This window comes from Coregonus clupeaformis, unplaced genomic scaffold (genome assembly GCF_020615455.1).
Source record: "Coregonus clupeaformis isolate EN_2021a unplaced genomic scaffold, ASM2061545v1 scaf0154, whole genome shotgun sequence".
Lineage (NCBI taxonomy): Eukaryota > Metazoa > Chordata > Actinopteri > Salmoniformes > Salmonidae > Coregonus > Coregonus clupeaformis.
The window spans coordinates 608,793-629,517 of NW_025533609.1; the positions used below are offsets into that span (position 1 = coordinate 608,793).

At 41.2% G+C, this 20,725-nt stretch overlaps 1 protein-coding gene across 2 annotated transcripts; it reads right to left on the minus strand.

Annotated features, from left to right (window-relative positions):
- Window positions 1-1,926: 1,926 nt before the first annotated feature.
- Window positions 1,927-18,636, minus strand: mfsd8 (major facilitator superfamily domain containing 8). 2 transcript variants are annotated; one of them, XM_045213795.1, is made up of 12 exons: window positions 18,223-18,636; window positions 17,983-18,065; window positions 17,701-17,744; window positions 16,656-16,896; window positions 14,687-14,800; window positions 13,546-13,690; window positions 13,309-13,367; window positions 12,870-12,978; window positions 12,481-12,615; window positions 12,151-12,254; window positions 10,103-10,329; window positions 1,927-3,069 (listed from the first exon to the last, which is right to left on the minus strand). In XM_045213795.1, the coding sequence occupies exons 1-12, from the start codon at window positions 18,279-18,281 to the stop codon at window positions 2,863-2,865; spliced, it is 1,527 nt and encodes a 508-aa protein (XP_045069730.1). In that variant the 5' UTR covers window positions 18,282-18,636; the 3' UTR covers window positions 1,927-2,862. The 2 variants fall into 2 exon arrangements, with proteins under 2 accessions (XP_045069730.1, XP_045069731.1); XM_045213796.1 differs by having other exon boundaries at window positions 2,985-3,069; window positions 10,103-10,271.
- Window positions 18,637-20,725: the final 2,089 nt, after the last annotated feature.

A 20,725-nucleotide genomic window follows, 5' to 3' on the forward strand; every position in this document is an offset into this window, starting at 1 on the left:
GAGTATGGTTGGGAATTGTAGGTATGGGGGGGGGGGTGTGGTCAGTGACTGACACACAACAACTAAACCATTACGCCAAGAGATCCGATCCAGTCATTCCTATGGAGGACTGCTCCTTCTGAGGATTCTCAATACGGACGGTGGTTCAAAGCCGCTCATTGGCCAATACATAGCATCCGCAATCTAGTGTTTGCATACATAATTGAAGGTCACTACACTACCCCCTTCTTTCAGGAGAGCGTGTCCCCACTGTTCTCTATACTAAGTCCCTCGCACGCCTCTCTGATGACCTCACCATCCCACCCGGGACTCAAACCCAGGTCCAGCGACTGAATTTGATAGTGGTTACATTTCTCCAGCCCAGTCCCTCTGCATTTTACCAAAACCAGGCGGGGTAACCATTATTGTTTGAACCTCAGATTGCCCCTTTAAAACCCTCCAGTTGTCCTAGGGTCAAAATGACCCGCCACTGTGTTGAACCAACTTTATTTAATTTTTATATTTTTTGGATCATTTGTGAGAAGGAGGCAGTGATACTTTCTTTAAAGTCTCACTGCCTCCTTCTCACAAATGATCCCCCAAAAATTAAAAAATAATAAAGTTGGTTCAACACAGTGGCGGGTCATTTTGACCCTAGGACAACGGGAGGGTTAAGTGACATTTATATTAAAATTAGGTTTTAAAAACATTTCCCATGGTCAAATAAAGAACACATTATACTGTATTAAAGCACATAATGTGGCTGTACAGGAAGAAAAAAAGTGTCCAAAAACCATAGTTCAGTCTATGTCCCCAGTATCCAAAATTACTTTGTTTGAACATTGAGCTGCGTCGTGTTGTGATGCTGCAGTTTGACCGGTTAAATAGGTTAAATGATACAGAACAAAATAATTAATTACAGAAATGATATGTTGTCTGTCAATATACAATGTGTATTTTAATAAATAGACAGAACTGTGAAAATAATCTAGGTTGATGAAGACATCCAATAATCTAGGCTGATGAAGACATCCAATAATCTAGGCTGATGAAGACTCCTGTCTGAGAAGAGGGTGGGGAAAGCAGCTACCATCATATTTACATTTCAGTCGTTTAGCAGACGCTCTTATCCGGAGCCACTCACAGGAGCAATTAGGGTTAAGTGCCTTGCTCAAGGGCACAGACAGATTTTTCACCTAGTCGGCTCGATGATTAGAACCAGCGACCTTTCGGTTACCAGCACAACGCTCTTAACCACTAAGCTACCTGCCGCCCCATAAGTCAGTGGGTTTACAGGTCGGTTCTGACTAGCACTTCAGCCTTACGCTATAACAAGCATGCAACGGAAAACGGTTCAAAAAGTTATGCAACAGAAAACAAAAAATGTGTATTTGTTGAGTCCTGTTTCAGTCTGTTTTCTTACGTTTGGCACCTAATGAATATGACCCTGACACGTGCAGTGTTATTTCTTATACAGCAGCATCAGACCAACACCTGACTGTTATTGGAAGCCCTGTATGGTGGTGTTAATGATAAGTCAAATCAAATCAAATCCACAACAAAAACACCACATGCGCCGAATACAACAGGTGCAGACCTACCTGCCGCCCCGTTTACCAGAGTAAAGCAGCACTTGAAAAGGACAGAAAAGTAGTCTTCTGTCACAGGATTTTCACACAAATCCATCAAGACGCCAACCATGATAAAGGCTTAAACATAGGGTTTTAAATCAACTCGTGAATTTTATTGAATATAACTACGGTCCCCCCCCCTTTTACATCTTAATGTAATGACTTGTAAGAAAAACAAATCTTATCAACAGCTGTAGTAACAAGTCATCCAGCATAGGAAATCCTCACTGGTCCCCTAGTTTATAAAGAAAGCCCCCCCATGTTGTTTGGCCACCGGGAAGAGGCATCCAGAGTAAGGTCACACAGCCACTCGGTATAATATATAATAGACTTTTTAATTTTTCAATCAATACAACAGGTCCATTTTGATATGTGACATGCATTTATTCTTATCACATAAAACATGGATTCTTACTGTAGGCACTATCATTGTATAGTAAAAACTACAATCTCATGATAGCAAATAATTATCAGGATGAAAGACTGCTTCAAGGAACAACCAGTCAAGATATGGCAGAAATGTTCCTTCCCGTCTGGGATAAAGAGGCAGGACTCTTGTTAGTGAATTTAAAAACCTATTATTTGCTATGTTTTTTTATTCAACATTCACAAAATGTATGGGTACTTTAATAGATCAAAAACATCGACGATGTCGATGCATTAAAGATTCACAAGCAAGAGTTGCACCTCTTCATATAACATACTTTAATATATACCCACAATATCACATAAAAACAGGTTTTCCATTATTTCAATAACAGTGACTCTGTTGGAATCAGCCCCTTCAACTACATGCATGTACATATTTTTTCAATACTAAAAGTTACCATTATTCAATTCAGTTACAACATAAATGTTACAAATTAACCGATGTTTAAAATCAGTGGTCCCCCCCCCAAACAAGCCAAGTACACTTTCAAGACGAGGGAGAGCACATTAGAAATGGCTTTTCCATACAAACTCAGTGAAGTAGCACTTACAGCAGTATTTTTAGCAGTGGTAGTAGCTCCTTTTCAACTAGAGAAGCGACTCTCGTCTCGAACTCAGCTGAAGATAAATGACCATACCGTTTGTTCTTGACCAAACATCTTCAATATCAAACCTGAGAGACAAACTATAAGGCATTATGAAACTGTCACCAGCAGCAACTTCATTAGTGAAAGCTCCTCATTTTAGGATAAATGTCGACAAAAAGCCCCCCCCCCCCAACTCCCCAACCTAAAAAAAGGGTGTGGGGGGGGTTCTATATTCGCTACTCCAGGATCCTGCCGTGACGCACAGCGAAGGAGACGAGTTTGTGGTAGAGGGCCCCCAGGAGTAGTATGGCCCCCAGCACCATGCAACAGATGAGGCTGAAGGCCCAACGTGGCCCCAGGATGGTGTACACCTGGGAGACGAACACGGGCCCCAGGGTCCGGGCCCCGCTACCAGAGGCTGTCAACCACCCCATGTACACACCCTGGGGGACAGGAAGAAAGACACACATGTCAAGAAGACTTACCAGTCTAGTCTTTTACATGCTGTACCAGTCTTTTACATGCTCTACCAGTCTAGTCTTTTTCATGCTGTACCAGTCTAGTCTTTTATATACACTGTACCAGTCTAGTCTCTAACATGCTGTACCAGTCTAGTCTTTTACATGCTGTACCAGTCTAGTCTCTAACATGCTGTACCAGTCTAGTCTTTTACATGCTGTACCAGTCTAGTCTTTTACATGCTGTACCAGTCTAGTCTTTTACATGCTGTACCAGTCTAGTCTCTAACATGCTGTACCAGTCTAGTCTTTTACATGCTGTACCAGTCTAGTCTTTTACATGCTGTACCAGTCTAGTCTTTTACATGCTGTACCAGTCTAGTCTTTTACATGCTGTACCAGTCTAGTCTTTTACATGCTGTACCAGTCTAGTCTTTTACATGCTGTACCAGTCTAGTCTTTTACATGCTGTACCAGTCTAGTCTTTTACATGCTGTACCAGTCTTTTACATGCTGTACCAGTCTAGTCTTTTATATACACTGTACCAGTCTAGTCTTTTACATGCTGTACCAGTCTAGTCTTTTATATACACTGTACCAGTCTAGTCTTTTATATACACTGTACCAGTCTAGTCTCTAACATGCTGTACCAGTCTAGTCTTTTATATACACTGTACCAGTCCAGTCAGTTGATAATATTTTGTAAACGTAACACCTGGCACAGCAGAAAAAGAGGATGATATGACACCTACACTTGAGAACAATAAATAATATGAAGGAATGAGAGGCCTGTGAGGACCTGACGAAGACTTCTGAGGAGTCTAAACCAGAGCTGGGTTCAAATATTCTATACATTTACATACAGTCAGTATTAGGATATATTTTCTTTTAAAGTAAAAGTAGTTCAATATTTGGACATTTATTTGGAAATACTTAAATACAAGTGTATTTTCAAATACACATATTTAAACACTCCCATGCATTTGAAGCCAGAGCCCATATCCACAAAGCCTCTCATAAGAAAGTCCAAGGAATCCTGTTAAAACCCGTTTTAAGACCAAAAAAAAACTCCCAGCTACCAGAGTAGCTTTTAGGATGATGTTAAGACACTGCCCAGACAAACTCTGAGCCAGGAGTAAAATCAACTCATGAAAGTTTATCTCAGCTGGTAATCACGACAGTTGGAGGTACCGCAAAGGAAGGATGGTGATGACGCTCATTGACATTGTTGCAAATGATGGGGAATAACCAATCACGATGAGGCATTGCCAGCTGTGATCTCTACAGCACGATTCAGACCAACCAAGGTGAATGTGACTGTACATCAAATGTTGCAATGGTAAAACGTTTGATATCATTTGTCTGACCTGATCACTTTGCCTACTCCTAATTATTGCCTAATATGTTGGCATGCATAACCTTTTTTTTTTTACCAATTCTGATGTTTGTTAAAAATATGTTGACAATATTACTGTTATATCAACACACTCATCACTCCTGTCGAACAACTCTAAAAAGTACACCGTAGGCATCAAGTCATTTACCGATATGTTGCTGTTGCAAAGGCTCATGGCAGAAATCAGGGTTTCCTCTGGCCACACCCCTCTGCTCATTACAACCTTGACTATTTAAGCAGCAGTTTCTCCCTCCAGTCTTCCTTATTCCTGTTGGTGAATGCATGGGGTGGCCAACTTGCGTTTTCCTTTCCGTGTTGTACGTGACTGACAAAAGCACACAACATTAACATTATCCTGTAGCCTTTCCCCCCATGTGCTCCTGGATCGGTGTGCAGTAAACCCCACTATCTGCATTCTTACCATGCGCCATGGTGGCGCTTTGAACTCTGAACCAGTCAAACCCTCCTGCTAGAGTCCAGCTTTTCTATCCTTTTCATCTAACACAAATCAGAGTTATATCTAGACTCTGCTAGATGACATTGCCACGAGCAGCGCCGGCGATATTGACATGAGCGAGAAGCAACACTTCGCTCTCCCACAGTCACACACAGTATTCTGCGTATGTGCACGGTTTGCGTCACGCTGTGCACAGCACGGTAGCCACAGGACAAAACAGCAGTGAAGTAGAGCCTCTCGCTTCAACGCTCTTTAGTTGTTGCGGAAATTGACACACGATGCCGTTTACTTTCTGTATCTACGTCATATCGCTGAGACTACCTTTAAAAACGTAGGCCCTAGCTGCCTTCAATTTCCCAACTTATGCATATTTTTATAACAACGTGATGTTGCGCTCCGAAGGGATAACTTGAATTAACATGATCTAGGTCAGGTGTTTCCGACAGGTCGATTAAACTACCTCTGAGTAGCTCGCCAAACAATGTACATGCAAGTTTCACTCGTTCCACCGCAAACTGTCATCAACAAATCTGACAAGTATCAGACACCACAACCTCCCAGCTACTATCTAATCAACGCAACACTGACATTATCCCACCCCTGGTTAGCCACTATTGGCTTAAAAAAGCCAAACCTAACACAATATCTGCCAATACATTTCCAGCAATATTGCCCCTGCCTGTGTGGTGCGTTCGTTTATCACTCTGTGTGTAGCCAGTTGATGTCTTGTGGGTTGACAGAAATACTTTCCCCAAAACCCTCTCAATTTTAATTGTTAGAGGCGCCATTAAAAAAAGAGCCAGATGGGCAATTAATGGGGAATTAGAATGACACTACAAAATTGTCTTCTGATGTGATTTAAGCATTGAGATGGACTCAGAACATCAAATTTAGTTATTTTACTATTAAAATAAAACAGAACATAATTTGATCAAATATAAAAACAACTCTTAATGCCCCCTTGGAGTTGTTTATGAACCATTATTTTTGCCAGCTTTATTGACAAGAAACACAGTGCACTACTTTCTCGGGGAAGAGTTTCAGGTGAGAGGAGAAGAAAGTGCCTATTAGAAAGCTAGAAAAAAACAGAGGAGCAACATGTTACATTTTTTATAAGTAGCTCTCATGCTGATGTAGGTTATTAAAATCATAAAAAATAAAAACTTGTTTATTTATTAGCCTAGTGGTTATAAGCATTTACAGTGAGGGAAAAAAAGTATTTGATCCCCTGCTGATTTTGTACGTTTGCCCACTGACAGAGAAATGATCAGTCTATAATTTTAATGGTAGGTTTATTTGAACAGTGAGAGACAGAATAACAAAACAAAAATTCAGAAAAACGCATGTCAAAAATGTTATAAATTGATTTGCATTTTAATGAGGGAAATAAGTATTTGACCCCTCTGCAAAACATGACTTAGTACTTGGTGGCAAAATCCTTGTTGGCAATCACAGAGGTCAGACGTTTCTTGTAGTTGGCCACCAGGTTTGCACACATCTCAGGAGGGATTTTGTCCCACTCCTCTTTGCAGATCTTCTCCAAGTCATTAAGGTTTCGAGGCTGACGTTTGGCAACTCGAACCTTCAGCTCCCTCCACAGATTTTCTATGGGATTAAGGTCTGGAGACTGGCTAGGCCACTCCAGGAACTTCATGTGCTTGAGCCACTTCTTTGTTGCCTTGGCCGTGTGTTTTGGGTCATTGTCATGCTGGAATACCCATCCACGACCCATTTTCAATGCCCTGGCTGAGGGAAGGAGGTTCTCACCCAAGATTTGACGGTACATGGCCCCGTCCATCGTCCCTTTGATGCGGTGAAGTTGTCCTGTCCCCTTAGCAGAAAAACACCCCCAAAGCATAATGTTTCCACCTCCATGTTTGGCGGTGGGGATGGTGTTCTTGGGGTCATAGGCAGCATTCCTCCTCCTCCAAACACGGCGAGTTGAGTTGATGCCAAAGAGCTCCATTTTGGTCTCATCTGACCACAACACTTTCACCCAGTTCTCCTCTGAATCATTCAGTTGTTCATTGGCAAACTTCAGACGGGCCTGTATATGTGCTGGCTTGAGCAGGGGGACCTTGCGGGCGCTGCAGGATTTCAGTCCTTCGTGGCGTAGTGTGTTACCAATTGCTTTCTTGGTGACTATGATCCCAGCTGCCTTGAGATCATTGACAAGATCCTCCTGTGTAGTTCTGGGCTGATTCCTCACCGTTCTCATAATCATTGCAACTCCACGAGGTGAGATCTTGCATGGAGCCCCAGGCCGAGGGAGATTGACAGTTCTTTTGTGTTTCTTCCATTTGCGAATAATCGCACCAACGGTTGTCACCTTCTCACCAAGCTGCTTGGCGATGGTCTTGTAGCCCATTCCAGCCTTGTGTAGGTCTAAAATCTTGTCCCTGACATCCTTGGAGAGCTCTTTGGTCTTGGTCATGGTGGAGAGTTTGGAATCTGATTGATTGATTGCTTCTGTGGACAGGTGACTTTTATACAGGTAACAAGCTGAGATTAGGAGCACTCCCTTTAAGAGTGTGCTCCTAATCTCAGCTCGTTACCTGTATAAAAGACACCTGGGAGCCAGAAATCTTTCTGATTGAGAGGGGGTCAAATACTTATTTCCCTCATTAAAATGCAAATCAATTTATAACATTTTTGACATGCGTTTTTCTGGATTTTTGTTGTTGTTATTCTGTCTCTCACTGTTCAAATAAACCTACCATTAAAATTATAGACTGATCATGTCTTTGTCAGTGGGCAAACGTACAAAATCAGCAGGGGATCAAATACTTGTTTCCCTCACTGTATGCATATCATGTGTATAAATAGGCCTCGTGAGAAATCATTGTCAAAAAGTAGGTCTAGATTACATGTAGGTCTAGATTATTTATAGTTTGATCATACAGAAATATCAAAATATTATTTTAACATCTCCAAAGCAATTGCATGTCTATGAACCACTAACTACTTTTTCTATTATCAAGACACCTGCTGGTAACTCTGAACTGGTCAGGTCAGCTCATGAGGTCTCCTAAATATCTGTCCACTAGGTAGGACTCATATCACTAAAAGAGGTTTAATGCCTAGCTTGTATTTTTACCCATCAGAGTAGGAGTAAAATATTTATATTTCTCAGCACTTACCACCAACTTTCTACTCTGAGACGCTTTGTGGATACTTGTTTCTTGTTTTTGCATACTTGTTTCCAAATACATTTAAAATACCCCTAGGGGTCACTTAGAAATGTCCTTGTTTTCAAAAGAAAAGCACATTTTTTGTCCATTAGAATAACATAAAATTGATCAGAAATACAGTGTAGACATTGTTAATGTTGTAAATGGCTATTGTAGCTGGAAACGGCTGATTTGTAATGGAATATCTACATAGGTGTACAGAGGCCCATTATCAGCAACCATCAGTCCTGTGTTCCAATGGCACGTTGTGTTTGCTAATCCAAGTTTATCATTTTAAAAGGCTAATTGATCATTAGAAAACCATTTTGCAATTATGTTAGCACAGCTGAAAACTGTTGTGCTGATTAAAGAAGCAATAAAACTGGCCTTCTTGAGACTAGTTGAGTATCTGGAGCATCAGCAATTGTGGGTTTGATTACAGGCTCAAAATGGCCAGAAACAAAGAACTTTCTTCTGAAACTCGTCAGTCTATTCTTGTTCTGAGATATAAAGGCTATTCCATGCGAGAAATTGCCAAGAAACTGAAGATCTTGTAAAACGCTGTGTACTACTCCCTTCACAGAACAGCACAAACTGGCTCTAACCAGAAGAGAAAGAGGAGTGGGAGGCCCTGGTGCACAACTGAGCAAGAGGACAAATACATTAGAGTGTCTAGTTTGAGAAACAGACACCTCACAGGTCCTCAACTGGCAGCTTCATTAAATAGTACCCGCAAATCACCAGTCTCAACATCAACAGTGAAGAGGCGACTCCGGGATGCTGACCTTGTAGGCAGAGTTGCAAAGAAAAAGCCATATCTCAGACTGGCCAATAAAAATAAGATTAAGATGGGCAAAAGAACATTAGACACTGGACAGAGGAAGATTGGAAAAAAGTGTTATGGACAGACGAATCGAAGTTTGAGGTGTTCGGATCACAAAGAAGAACATTTGTGAGACGCAGACCAAATGAAAAGATGCTGGAGGAGTGCTTGATGCCATTTGTCAAGCATGGTGGAGGCAATGTGATGGTCTGGGGGTGCTTTGGTGGTGGTAAGATGGGCACCATCAAGCCAATCCAACTTGTGAGAGGTGCTTCAGGAAGCATGGGGTGAAATCTCTTCAGATTACCTCAACAAATCGACAACTAGAATGCCAAAGGTCTGCAAGGCTGTAATTGCTGCAAATGGAGGACTCTTTGACGAAAGCAAAGTTTGAAGGACACAATTTTATTTCAATTTAAAATAATTTTTTCTAACCTTGTCAATGACTACATTTCCTACTCATTTTGCTATATTTCCTATTCAAACACATTTTATGTATGTTTTCATGGAAAACAAGGACATTTCTAAGTGACCCCAAACTTTTGAACGGTAGTGTATGGTATGTATATATATATATATATATATATATATATATATATATATATATATATATATATATATATATATATATATTATTTATAGGACATTGTTTTAAAATACGAAGTACTTTCAAATAGAAGTAGTTGATTCGGGCACATTATTTGAAAATGCTCTAATACACAGAAAATTACTATTTAAAAAAACGAATACTTCAATAAGCATATATTTGAATCCAGGTCTAAACATTGCCTAATTATGTTGCAGGAATAAAGCACTGGGGAGGAGCAATATTCTGTGCCAGCCTCTCATTCCTTTATGAAAACCTGGCATAGACTCTTAAGACACAAAGCAGTTAGGGAGTCCAGAGAGTTATAATGGAGGAGCAAGCAATAAGATAATACAACATTCCTCTCTCATTCCAATGAAAATATGGGCCTATGAGAGCCCCCCATTCATGACAACGGACCTAGCGTCATTCGCAACACACACCGCCAGAGTGCATGAACGAGTTGGAATGCTAAAAATGCTAAACGCTTGGATCTCACCATGCCCCTTAATAGGTTCAGTATGATAGTGTTAGAATTAGATGCGTCAGTTGGTGAAGCTGTGTTCTGTGAACGCAGTGCACATACCTGAGGCTTGGACCCTAGGATTTTGGAGTAGAGTGTGTAGGACATGACGTTGCAGGCCGGGTAGCCCACTCCAATGAGGACGTCGGCGGTAATGAACTGTGCCAGGTGAATGGCGGGGGTGAACTGGCACCATGTCTGCTCAGCGGGGCAGCCTGTCGGCTCAGAGGAGCTGTTGGAGACCGGGGTTGGGGCAAAGGTCTCGTGGATGACTGTGTTATTCTTGAGGTCTATTTTCGAGAGATACAGTGCCTTCAGAAAGTATTCACACCCATTTACTTTTTCCACATTCTGTTGTGTTACAGCCTGAATTTTAAAAATGGATTACATTTTGATTTTGTGTCTCTGGCCTATACACAATACCCCATAATGTCAAAGTGGAATGATGTTTTTATAAATGTTTACAAATTAATTAAATATGATAAGCTGAAATGTCTTGAGTCAATAAGTACTCAACCCCTTTGTTATTGCAAGCCTAAAGTTCAGGAGTAAAAATCTGCTTAATAAGTCACATAATAAGTTGCATGGACTCACTGTGTGTGAAATAATCGTGTTTAACATGATTTTTGAATAACTACCTCATCTTTGTACTCCAAAAATACAATTATCTGTAAGGTCCCTCAGTCGAGCAGTGAATTTCAAACACAGATTCAAACACAAAGACCAGGGAGGTTTTCCAATGCCTCACAAAGAAGGGCACCTATTGGTAGATGGGTAAAAATGTAAAAAGCAGACATTGAATATCACTTTGAGAATGATGAAGTTATTAATTACACTTTGGATGGAATATCAATACACCCAGTCACTACAAAGATACAGGCGTCCTTCCTAACTCAGTTGCCGGAGAGGAAGGAAACCACTCAGGGATTTCACCATGAGGCCAAAGGTGACTTTAAAACAGTTACAGAGTTTAAAGGTCATTAGGTCATAGGAGAAAACCTGAGGATGGATCAACAACATTGTAGTTACTCCACAACACTAACCTAAATGACAAGCGTGAAAAGAAGAAAGCCTGTACAGAATACAAATATTCCAAAACATGCATCCTGTTTGCAATAAAGGCACTAAAGTAATACTGCAAGAAAAGATGTGGCAAAGAAATTAACTTTATGTCCTGAATACAAAGCTTTATGTTTGGGGCAAATCCAACACAACACATCACTGAGTACCACTCTTCATATTTTCAAGCATGGTGGTGGCAGCATCATGTTATGGGTATGCTTGTCATCGGCAAGGACTAGGGAGTTTTCTATGAATACAAAAAACGGATTAGAGCTAAGCACAGGTAAAATCCTAGAGGGAAAACCTGGTTCAGTCTGCTTTCCACCAGACACTGGGAGACAAATTCACCTTTCAGCAGGACAATAACCTAAAACCAGGCCAAATCTACACTGGAGTTGCTTACCAAGAGGCATTGAATGTTCCTGAGTGGGCTAGTTACAGTTTTGATTTAAAATCGGCTTGAAAATCTAAGGCAACACTTGAAAATTGCTGTCTAGCAAACACCAACTTGACAAGCTCTTAGAGACTTACTTAGAAAGACTCACAGCTGTAATCGCTGCCAAAGGCGATTCTAACATGTATTGACTCAGGGGTTGAATATTTATGTAAATTAGATAGATCTGTATTTCATTGTCAATAAATTAGCAAAACATTTCTAAAAACATGTTTTCACTTTGTCATTATGGGTTACTGTGTGTAGACGTGAGACAAAAAAATAATCAATTTAATCCACTTTGAATTCAGGCTGTAACAAAATGTGGGGGTATGAATAGAAGAAAAAGTAAAGGGGTATGAATACTTTCTGAAGGCCCTCTAAGTTTAATGCAAAACTGTCTCAGTTTCTTCCCTCCAGTATCTTCCCTCCTGCAGTCTTATAGCTCAGCCTATGCTGCTAACATACTGTATTTACAGTTTAATTTTAACCCACCCCGTCCCACCCCCCAAAAAAAGAAAACAATAAGAATTGTGAAGATAGCTCAAATGTCACATCACTGACGTTAAAACAACCTTAGGTCAGGGGACAGGTCAAAAAGCTATAGATTCCATACCTGCCCACTGGATTGCAGGGTAATGGTTCCCCCATGGGAGCAGGACAAAGAAGCCACAGAATACGATGGCCAAGCCTCCAAGGAGCACAGGACGATCACCAATCCTGGAAGACAACAGTCCCTTTCATACTCAACGCACAGTCAATTCAACTGCCTATACTATATCCTGACAGTGGCATTCACAATTAACATTGTGTCCCCCCCTCACAGTCCGCAGCTGTGTTCTGCACTATGGACCTGAGTCATGTTTGAACACAGCTTTAAAAAAATAAATATGATATTGTTTTCATTATTATGAAATGAGCAGTGAAGTGGTTTTGAACGGCTTACCTTTGAGAGAGAACCTTCACAACTAGAAACACTAGGATGGACTCAACGCCGACGCAGGACAGTATGATACCGTTGTACAGCACCGCATCCTTCCTAGTCCAGGAAAACATATCCATAGATAGGGGTGTGGCTATGCTGAAAAAAAAAAAAAAACATTAAAGCGTAGGTGTAGAAACCCTCTACAGATTAATTAATTATTATTATTAATAATTATTGAAACAAATGGGATGAAACTAGCAAATAAAACTTGCACTGGTTTTACTTGTGTCTTCCAACAGTGGTGTCATTCTAAATGAGCTTCCAAGTATTCAACAAAATACTGATATTATTCTTAAGCATTACAGATGATACTACATTATTATTGGCAAGACTATAAAAACAGTACATACGTCTCAAAGACTGCAAATATGAACATGATGATGAAAAATAGAATATTGGAGGTCAAAACAGCAATTTGATCAATGTCCCCTTCTGTTTCCTGACTGACATCCATTCTTTCTGTAAGAGAGGAGAGAAGACATGGTACTCAACAACTTACAAGCCAAGCAACCGTACTACTTTATCTTGTTTCAGCTACAGAAACAAAGACGCTTACTCTATCCACAAACACGCCAGGGTTGTGGGTTCGATTCCGGGCCTATGAAAAATGTATGCACTCACTAACTGTAAGTCGCTCTGGATAAGAGCGTCTGCTAAAATGACAAAAAATGTAAAATGTCCTATAGGACTTCATGAAAGCTGATACTGGTTAAAATACAAGGCAATATCAACTACACGACAGACAAAGGCTCCAAATTTATTCAACCAGTCTTTTGGAAAAGTATGTACCTTCAGACACGTAATTGATGGCTCTGATATGTCTCCCATAGTCATCAACTTGGTGTTCCCTGTTGAAAAGAAACGGGAGAGTTGAATCATGCCTGCTCCCAGCACGGTAATAAACAAACCTGTGGTACAATCCACGTCAACATCGTCAGATATAACGTGTATTTGAACAGGTGGTACATTTACATCTTGGGAGAAATCCAAGGTGTCAGTAAAAAAGTTGAAAATGTAACCGCTCACCTTAGTACTAATATGACGAGCAGGACATTGATGAGGCCAAACAGGGCAGCCAGTAGAGCTGGGGCGGTGTACATATTCAGCTGTAGGTCAATGACCTTCACGCTAACACCCTGTTCACCAATAAATGACAAACCGGCCTGCAGAGCTGAAAAACCCCCAAATATAAATATATTACACCTTAGCTGCTGTCTAAATGAGCTTTGTCCACTACCACGGCATGTTGTAAACAATGATCTGTTTTGGGGGGGACCAGTGATGGGGAAAAAATCAATACAGTTACATATCAGGATGTTATTTTTGATGACATATCATATCGACAATATCGCAATATTATTTTTGTGCTAGTTGGCTGTACGTGCACCCAAACACCAAACTCCAGTATTTTTCCTTCATAGTTTGTTCTCCATCTTCTTTTTAAACAAAGAGCCAATTTGTTTCCAGCACTTATTTCCATGACTGATCAAAACGCGTTCTCATTGGCTCTCTCGTCCCTCTGCAGCAGACATACGGTGAGCAATATGTTCGGAACATCGAATCTCAATAAAAATCACAATATCGAATCACAATACATATAGAAATCGTGAGAGTCGCAATACATATCGCATTGGCAACTAAGTATGGTGCTAATATCGTATCGTGAGGTCCCTGGCAATTCCCAGCCCTGGTAAACACCGCTGCTAGTACAGATTATCAGAGATTCGCGAGGTACAACATCAAAACTGAACGAACTGGTTCCGGTTTTGTTGTTCTGATTGTCGTTTTCTCACTTGCGTCATAGTTCCGTTTTACCGCAGATCGTCACACTCGCTAATCAACTGCTGAATCCCTATCTGTTGACTAGTCTTCACCCCTCTCTCAACTGACGTAGCCTTATAGCGAATTAGGCTCATTGGGATAAAACATACTTCTGTAGTTAATACCCAATGCTGACAATACACTTACTCAGCGTACTAGGTCAGCATACAGTACTCCAACGCTCACTATGAGACCGAGTAATGAGAACGGGAGAACAACCATACCTGGACCCAGAATGAACGCTCGCTATGAGACCGAGTATTGAGAACGGGAGAACAACCATACCTGGACCCAGAATAATTGCTCGCTATGAGACCGAGTAATGAGAACGGGAGAACAACCATACCTGGACCCAGAATGAACCCCAGAGCTTGACAGGCACTGATATTAGCCATAGCACTGTTCCTCTCCTTCAGCGAGGTGGCTCCGGCAACATAGGACCTCACAACAGCTACGTTCCCTAGCAGAGCAAAGACAGGACCAACAACCAAATGTTAGACAGGCTCATCCAAATGACTTTTGTTCAACAATACAGGTGGGAGAAAAAGGGCAATGAACGAAATGAGCTGGTTGTCAATTTAGCACGGCGGTAGGCAACCCTATTCCTGAAGAAACCCATGATTCTGTTCCAACACAGGCACCACACCTGACCAACTGAGCTAATTGATCAGTTCAGTGATTGCCAAAATTCAACACACCTTGGTCTACCAGGTCGGTTAAATCAAAAACAGGATCAGGGTTGCCTACCCCTGATTTAGCTAATCAACTAAACAAAAGGAAATCTGCATGCTCAAGTGTGCAGTGAAAGAGCCCCTTTTCTTCAACTGGTAATCCTGTATTACATCTGACTAAACCAGAGACATATCATAATCCTGTATTACATCTGACTAAACCAGAGACATATCATAATCCTGTATTACATCTGACTAAACCAGAGACATATCATAATCCTGTATTTCATCTGACTAAACCAGAGACATATCATAATCCTGTATTACATCTGACTAAACCAGAGACATATCATAATCCTGTATTACATCTGACTAAACCAGAGACATATCATAATCCTGTATTACATCTGACTAAACCAGAGACATATCATAATCCTGTATTACATCTGACTAAACCAGAGACATATCATAATCCTGTCTTACATCTGACTAAACCAGAGACATATCATAATCCTGTATTACATCTGACTAAACCAGAGACATATCATAATCCTGTATTACATCTGACTAAACCAGAGACATAATCCTGTATTACATCTGACTAAACCAGAGACATAATCCTGTATCACATCTGACTAAACCAGAGACATAATCCTGTATTACATCTGACTACACCAGAGACATAATCCTGTATCACATCTGACTAAACCAGAGACATAATCCTGTATCACATCTGACTAAACCAGAGACATAATCCTGTATCACATCTGACTAAACCAGAGACATAATCCTGTATCACATCTGACTAAACCAGAGACATAATCCTGTATTAAATCTGACTAAACCAGAGACATATCATAATCCTGTATTACATCTGACTAAACCAGAGACATATCATAATCCTGTATTACATCTGACTAAACCAGAGACATATCATAATCCTGTATTACATCTGACTAAACCAGAGACATATCATAATCCTGTATTACATCTGACTAAACCAGAGACATAATCCTGTATTAAATCTGACTAAACCAGAGACATATCATAATCCTGTATTACATCTGACTAAACCAGAGACATATCATAATCCTGTATTACATCTGACTAAACCAGAGACATATCATAATCCTGTATTACATCTGACTAAACCAGAGACATAATCCTGTATTAAATCTGACTAAACCAGAGACATAATCCTGTATTAAATCTGACTAAACCAGAGACATAATCCTGTATTAAATCTGACTAAACCAGAGACATAATCCTGTATTACATCTGACTAAACCATAGACATAATCCTGTATCACATCTGACTAAACCAGAGACATAATCCTGTATCACATCTGACTAAACCAGAGACATAATCCTGTATCACATCTGACTAAACCAGAGACATAATCCTGTATCACATCTGACTAAACCAGAGACATAATCCTGTATTACATCTGACTAAACCAGAGACATAATCCTGTATCACATCTGACTAAACCAGAGACATAATCCTGTATCACATCTGACTAAACCAGAGACATAATCCTGTATTACATCTGACTAAACCAGAGACATAATCCTGTATTAAATCTGACTAAACCAGAGACATAATCCTGTATTACATCTGACTAAACCAGAGACATAGCCTACCTGCTCCGAAACCTACTAAAGCTCGAGCCATGAGCATATGGTATTTGTTCTGAGATGTGGGCAGGCAGATGTAGACGTAGTAGATGTTGGCTGCGACGTTGATGAAAATAGAGCAGGCCAGCGGTTCTCTCCTGGGTCTGTGATTGGACCAGAGCCCAAAGAGGGGGGACGCCAGCATCTGTCCCAAGCTGTATGCCGCCACCACCCAGCCCAGGAAGCTAGCATTGGCACTGTCATCAATCTAGACAACAGATAAGAGTAGATTGAGATTTGACAGGCAATAACGGTATCAAAGCCGCACGACGAATGTCTTTGTGGTCAACCACTGTGTCAGTCATGCTGTAGATTGTGGTTTGGACATGAGCCATGTGCCACATTATCTCTTATTTAGACATTACATTTACATTACATTTTAGTCATTTAGCAGACGCTCTTATCCAGAGCGACTTACAGTTAAGTGAGTGCATACATTATTTTTTATTTTTCATACTGGCCCCCCGTGGGAATCGAACCCACAGCCCTGGCATTGCAAACGCCATGCTCTACCAACTGAGCTACATCCCTGCCGGCCATTCCCTCCCCTACCCTGGACGACGCTGGGCCAATTGTGCGCCGCCCCATGGGTCTCCCGGTCGCGGCCGGCTACGACAGAGCCTGGATTCGAACCAGGATCTCTAGTGGCACAGCTAGCACTGCTTAGACCACTGCGCCACTCGGGAGGCCATTCTAATGTATTATTTTTGTTGTTGTTGCATGCACTATGATATTGTCACTGTTTTGAGGATTATTTCAAGAGCTTCACATTTATATACACCAACAACTTCAACAAAAACATGGCTTATATGGTGTTCTGGCATTTCTAAGAAATAAACAGGGAGGTTCTTCTTTGCTATTTTTTCTTTCTCACTTCTCCTTTTCAGCTCTAAAATTGCACTTACGTTAAATGAATTGTATTGAGTATGAACACGTTAGTTCAGCACTGGTTCTTCTATTCAACCAAAAAAGGTTGTAAAACAAAAGCAGGGAGGAACAACATCAACCTCACCTTTTGCAGATAGGGCCAAACTGATGTGATGACAATAGTGAAACCTAGAGGAAGTCACAAATAATTAAGCCTAGGCTATATCTATAGTTAAACATGTTGCACAGCATGCACAGACTAATCAATCCCATTAATAGTTTCTGGCTATGGGGTTAACATCTATGAGTTACACATCCATGACTAACAACTCTCCCAGGGGCAGATACTGGTAGCATTTCAGTCTGTCACGTTTAAAAAGGTAGGCCTTGTGGCTAGGATAAAATAAATGGTATCAAATTTGCTTACCAACGCTGCTTAGAAACATTGTGAAGTACATTACACGAATTGACCGCCATCTACTCTTGTATTCATCATTTTGGGAGTCAACACTAGATGGAAGGGGAAAGGACAAACTGCATAAGCTCGACAATGGTAGAACAACATGCTTGATGATCATTAAGGCAAGGGACAAATGTGAACTTTGGGAGCATAAACAGTAAAGCAGCATGGAGTAATAACGTAACGTTAGCCTGTGCTATAACCCACCTGCCAGAATCATCTTTGAGCAATGGCGTATTCTCTTCGGAATCCATAAATTGAGACATCGCTGATTTTTCCGTTGTGATTTCACCGAAATCTAGACGTTGTGGTGGGTCATTTCCGTCGCCATGTCTCTGGGAGATAGCTAGAAAGCCAGTCCTACTTGGACGACAGCTATCGCTAGACTGCTAGGTTCACTTCAACGACATCACAGAATTGAACTTTTTGTACCATTCAATCATTTGGTTAATTTAAAAGATGACGCTGGGAGTCAGACAAATTATGCTACGGTACAAAGACTACGGTGTCATTGATTGCAAACAAGAATTACATTCGCGCTCCGTCTACCGTTCACGTGAAACGTCAAACTCTATTATTTGTCAACATTTCCTACGGCTCTTCTTCTTCTTCTTCTGTTCTGCTTCTGCTTCTGCTTCTTCTTCTTCTTCAGTGGGGTTTATCGGCGGTTGGCATCCAACGTTATAGTGCATTACCGCCACCTACTTTACTGGAGTGTGTGCCAGAGACAGGGAGAAACGAAATACTACCTGCCATCCCCGTTGCTCTTAAAAAATATAACAAAATATTTGAGACTATATCTAATGACGTTCTACTCAATACACTCCTTAAACTAATTTCCTGTATCCCCTTCTCCCTCGTACTAGATCTCAGCCTCTCTCTTTCCCGCTGATACTGCCCACACTGTAGCAATACAGTTTCCTGGCATTAATCACACTTTCCTATTGGATGCTTCCCTATCACATTTAAGGTCTTATTTAACTGGCTGTGCCCCACCCTTAATCTTGTAAAAGTAGCCTCCTCTCTTCTGTCCCTTTATGCCGTCCTCCCCTCCCCGACTTTCCTCTGTACTTGAAATAAATGCCTTCCATCTCTGCACCATCACTCAGTATTTTTGCCTCTGCCTTGCTCATTGAAACTTCAACTTCAACATCAACATCCCCACTACTAAGTGCTTGTTTAGCCTGTTCATCTACTGCCTCGTTCCCCTCCATCCCCACATGGGCTGGGACCCAAGTAAATCATATCTGAATACCCATCTGTTTAATCCTGCCATGGGTTTGTAGCACCTCATAAAGCAGGTCTTCTCTGCTACGTGAGCTAAAGGACTGGAGACTCATTAACACTGCACATTAATCAGAGCAAATAACTACTCTGTCTGGCTTGACTTCCTCCACCTACTGCAAGGCCAACAGTATGGCCATCAGCGCCGCCGTATATTCAGCCAGATGATCTGTAATACGTTTCCTGACTGCCACCCCACATTCCTGTACTACAAATGCTGACCCAGTACATCATGTCCTTGGATCTTTTGAACCATCTGTGTAAATGGCCACAAAATCCTGATACACAGTATCCAGACGTCTCTTAAACAAATCAGATGGATCAACACCCTCCCTATCTTGCTGTAGCCTGCTCTTCTTCTTCAGTGAGGTTTAACGGCGGTTGGCATCCAATATGTTGCATTACCGCCCCCAACTGGACTATAGTATAAATTTATTACACTTTGTGATATAAAATTCGAACAGGGGAAACTAAAACAATTTAATAAACATGCAAATATATGTTTTATTTCCCTACCAACTAACCCTAAATTCATTAAAACCCACCACCTTATTCCACTACTTTAACCCTATCTGATCCTACCCCAGGCCAATGACCTGAGAGGACAGGACACCACCACTCAACACACTCTGTAACTCTTCTGAAGTCAAATCTCGTACCCCCTAGTACTTCTCTGCAGCTGCCACCACAACATCTATTTTCTGTGACTTAAGTTCCATCTCTGCGGTACAGTTGATAACCATAGCTATGAACGCTAAGAAGCCAACCACACGGAAACATGCACTCATTGGCCTATCCCTCTGTTCTGGCACAGATCTACTATTCAAAGGGATCCTCTCAGAATCCCTCACCCTTGATCCACCCTCCTCTACTTTCTTCACTGCCTCAGCATACGACATCTTCTCCACTACTCTGACCCTGGCCACCTCAACCTGCATCTCTCGCACTGGACACCTCCGATCCCCAGCAACATTGTCTCCCCCACAGTTGACACACACACACAACTTTTTCCACCGAAACTACACATTCCTCTGTCCCGTGTCCTCCAGCACACTTCCCACATCTCGGATTCGTGACACCTGTAACACCGCAGTGTATTCTGCACAAAAGCTTTAACAGCATAACTCATAATATATCCTAACATTACTTTGTCAGGTAAAGACTCTTAATCAAAGCTAAAAAAGGAACAGAATGCCACCTCTGCGTCGCGCCAAACGGCGGGCATCACAAACACCAGGAATCTTCAGCTTAAATTGCTCCACCTTCACACTTAACGGTAACCCAGGAATCACTGCCTTCAAACGGTGCCCTGTACCTAAGCGCAAAGCAAGATACAAGTCTTTCCCCAAGTTGCGTCGCACCGAGCGCCTGCTCCCTTTATTCAGATTACAACCTCTCACTTTCAGTTATTTGAAAAGGAAATCAT

Excerpts from the sequence above, each read along its gene's own strand:
- mfsd8 (XM_045213795.1), bottom strand. The coding sequence starts at position 18,281 with ATGTCTCAATTTATGGATTCCGAAGAGAATACGCCATTGCTCAAAGAT. Across the intron at positions 13,368-13,545 it reads CTCGTCATATTAGTACTAAG|GGAACACCAAGTTGATGACT; the intron begins GTGAGCGGTTAC and ends TCTTTTCAACAG. Across the intron at positions 10,330-12,150 it reads CCCTGCAATCCAGTGGGCAG|ACCTCAAGAATAACACAGTC; the intron begins GTATGGAATCTA and ends TCTCGAAAATAG.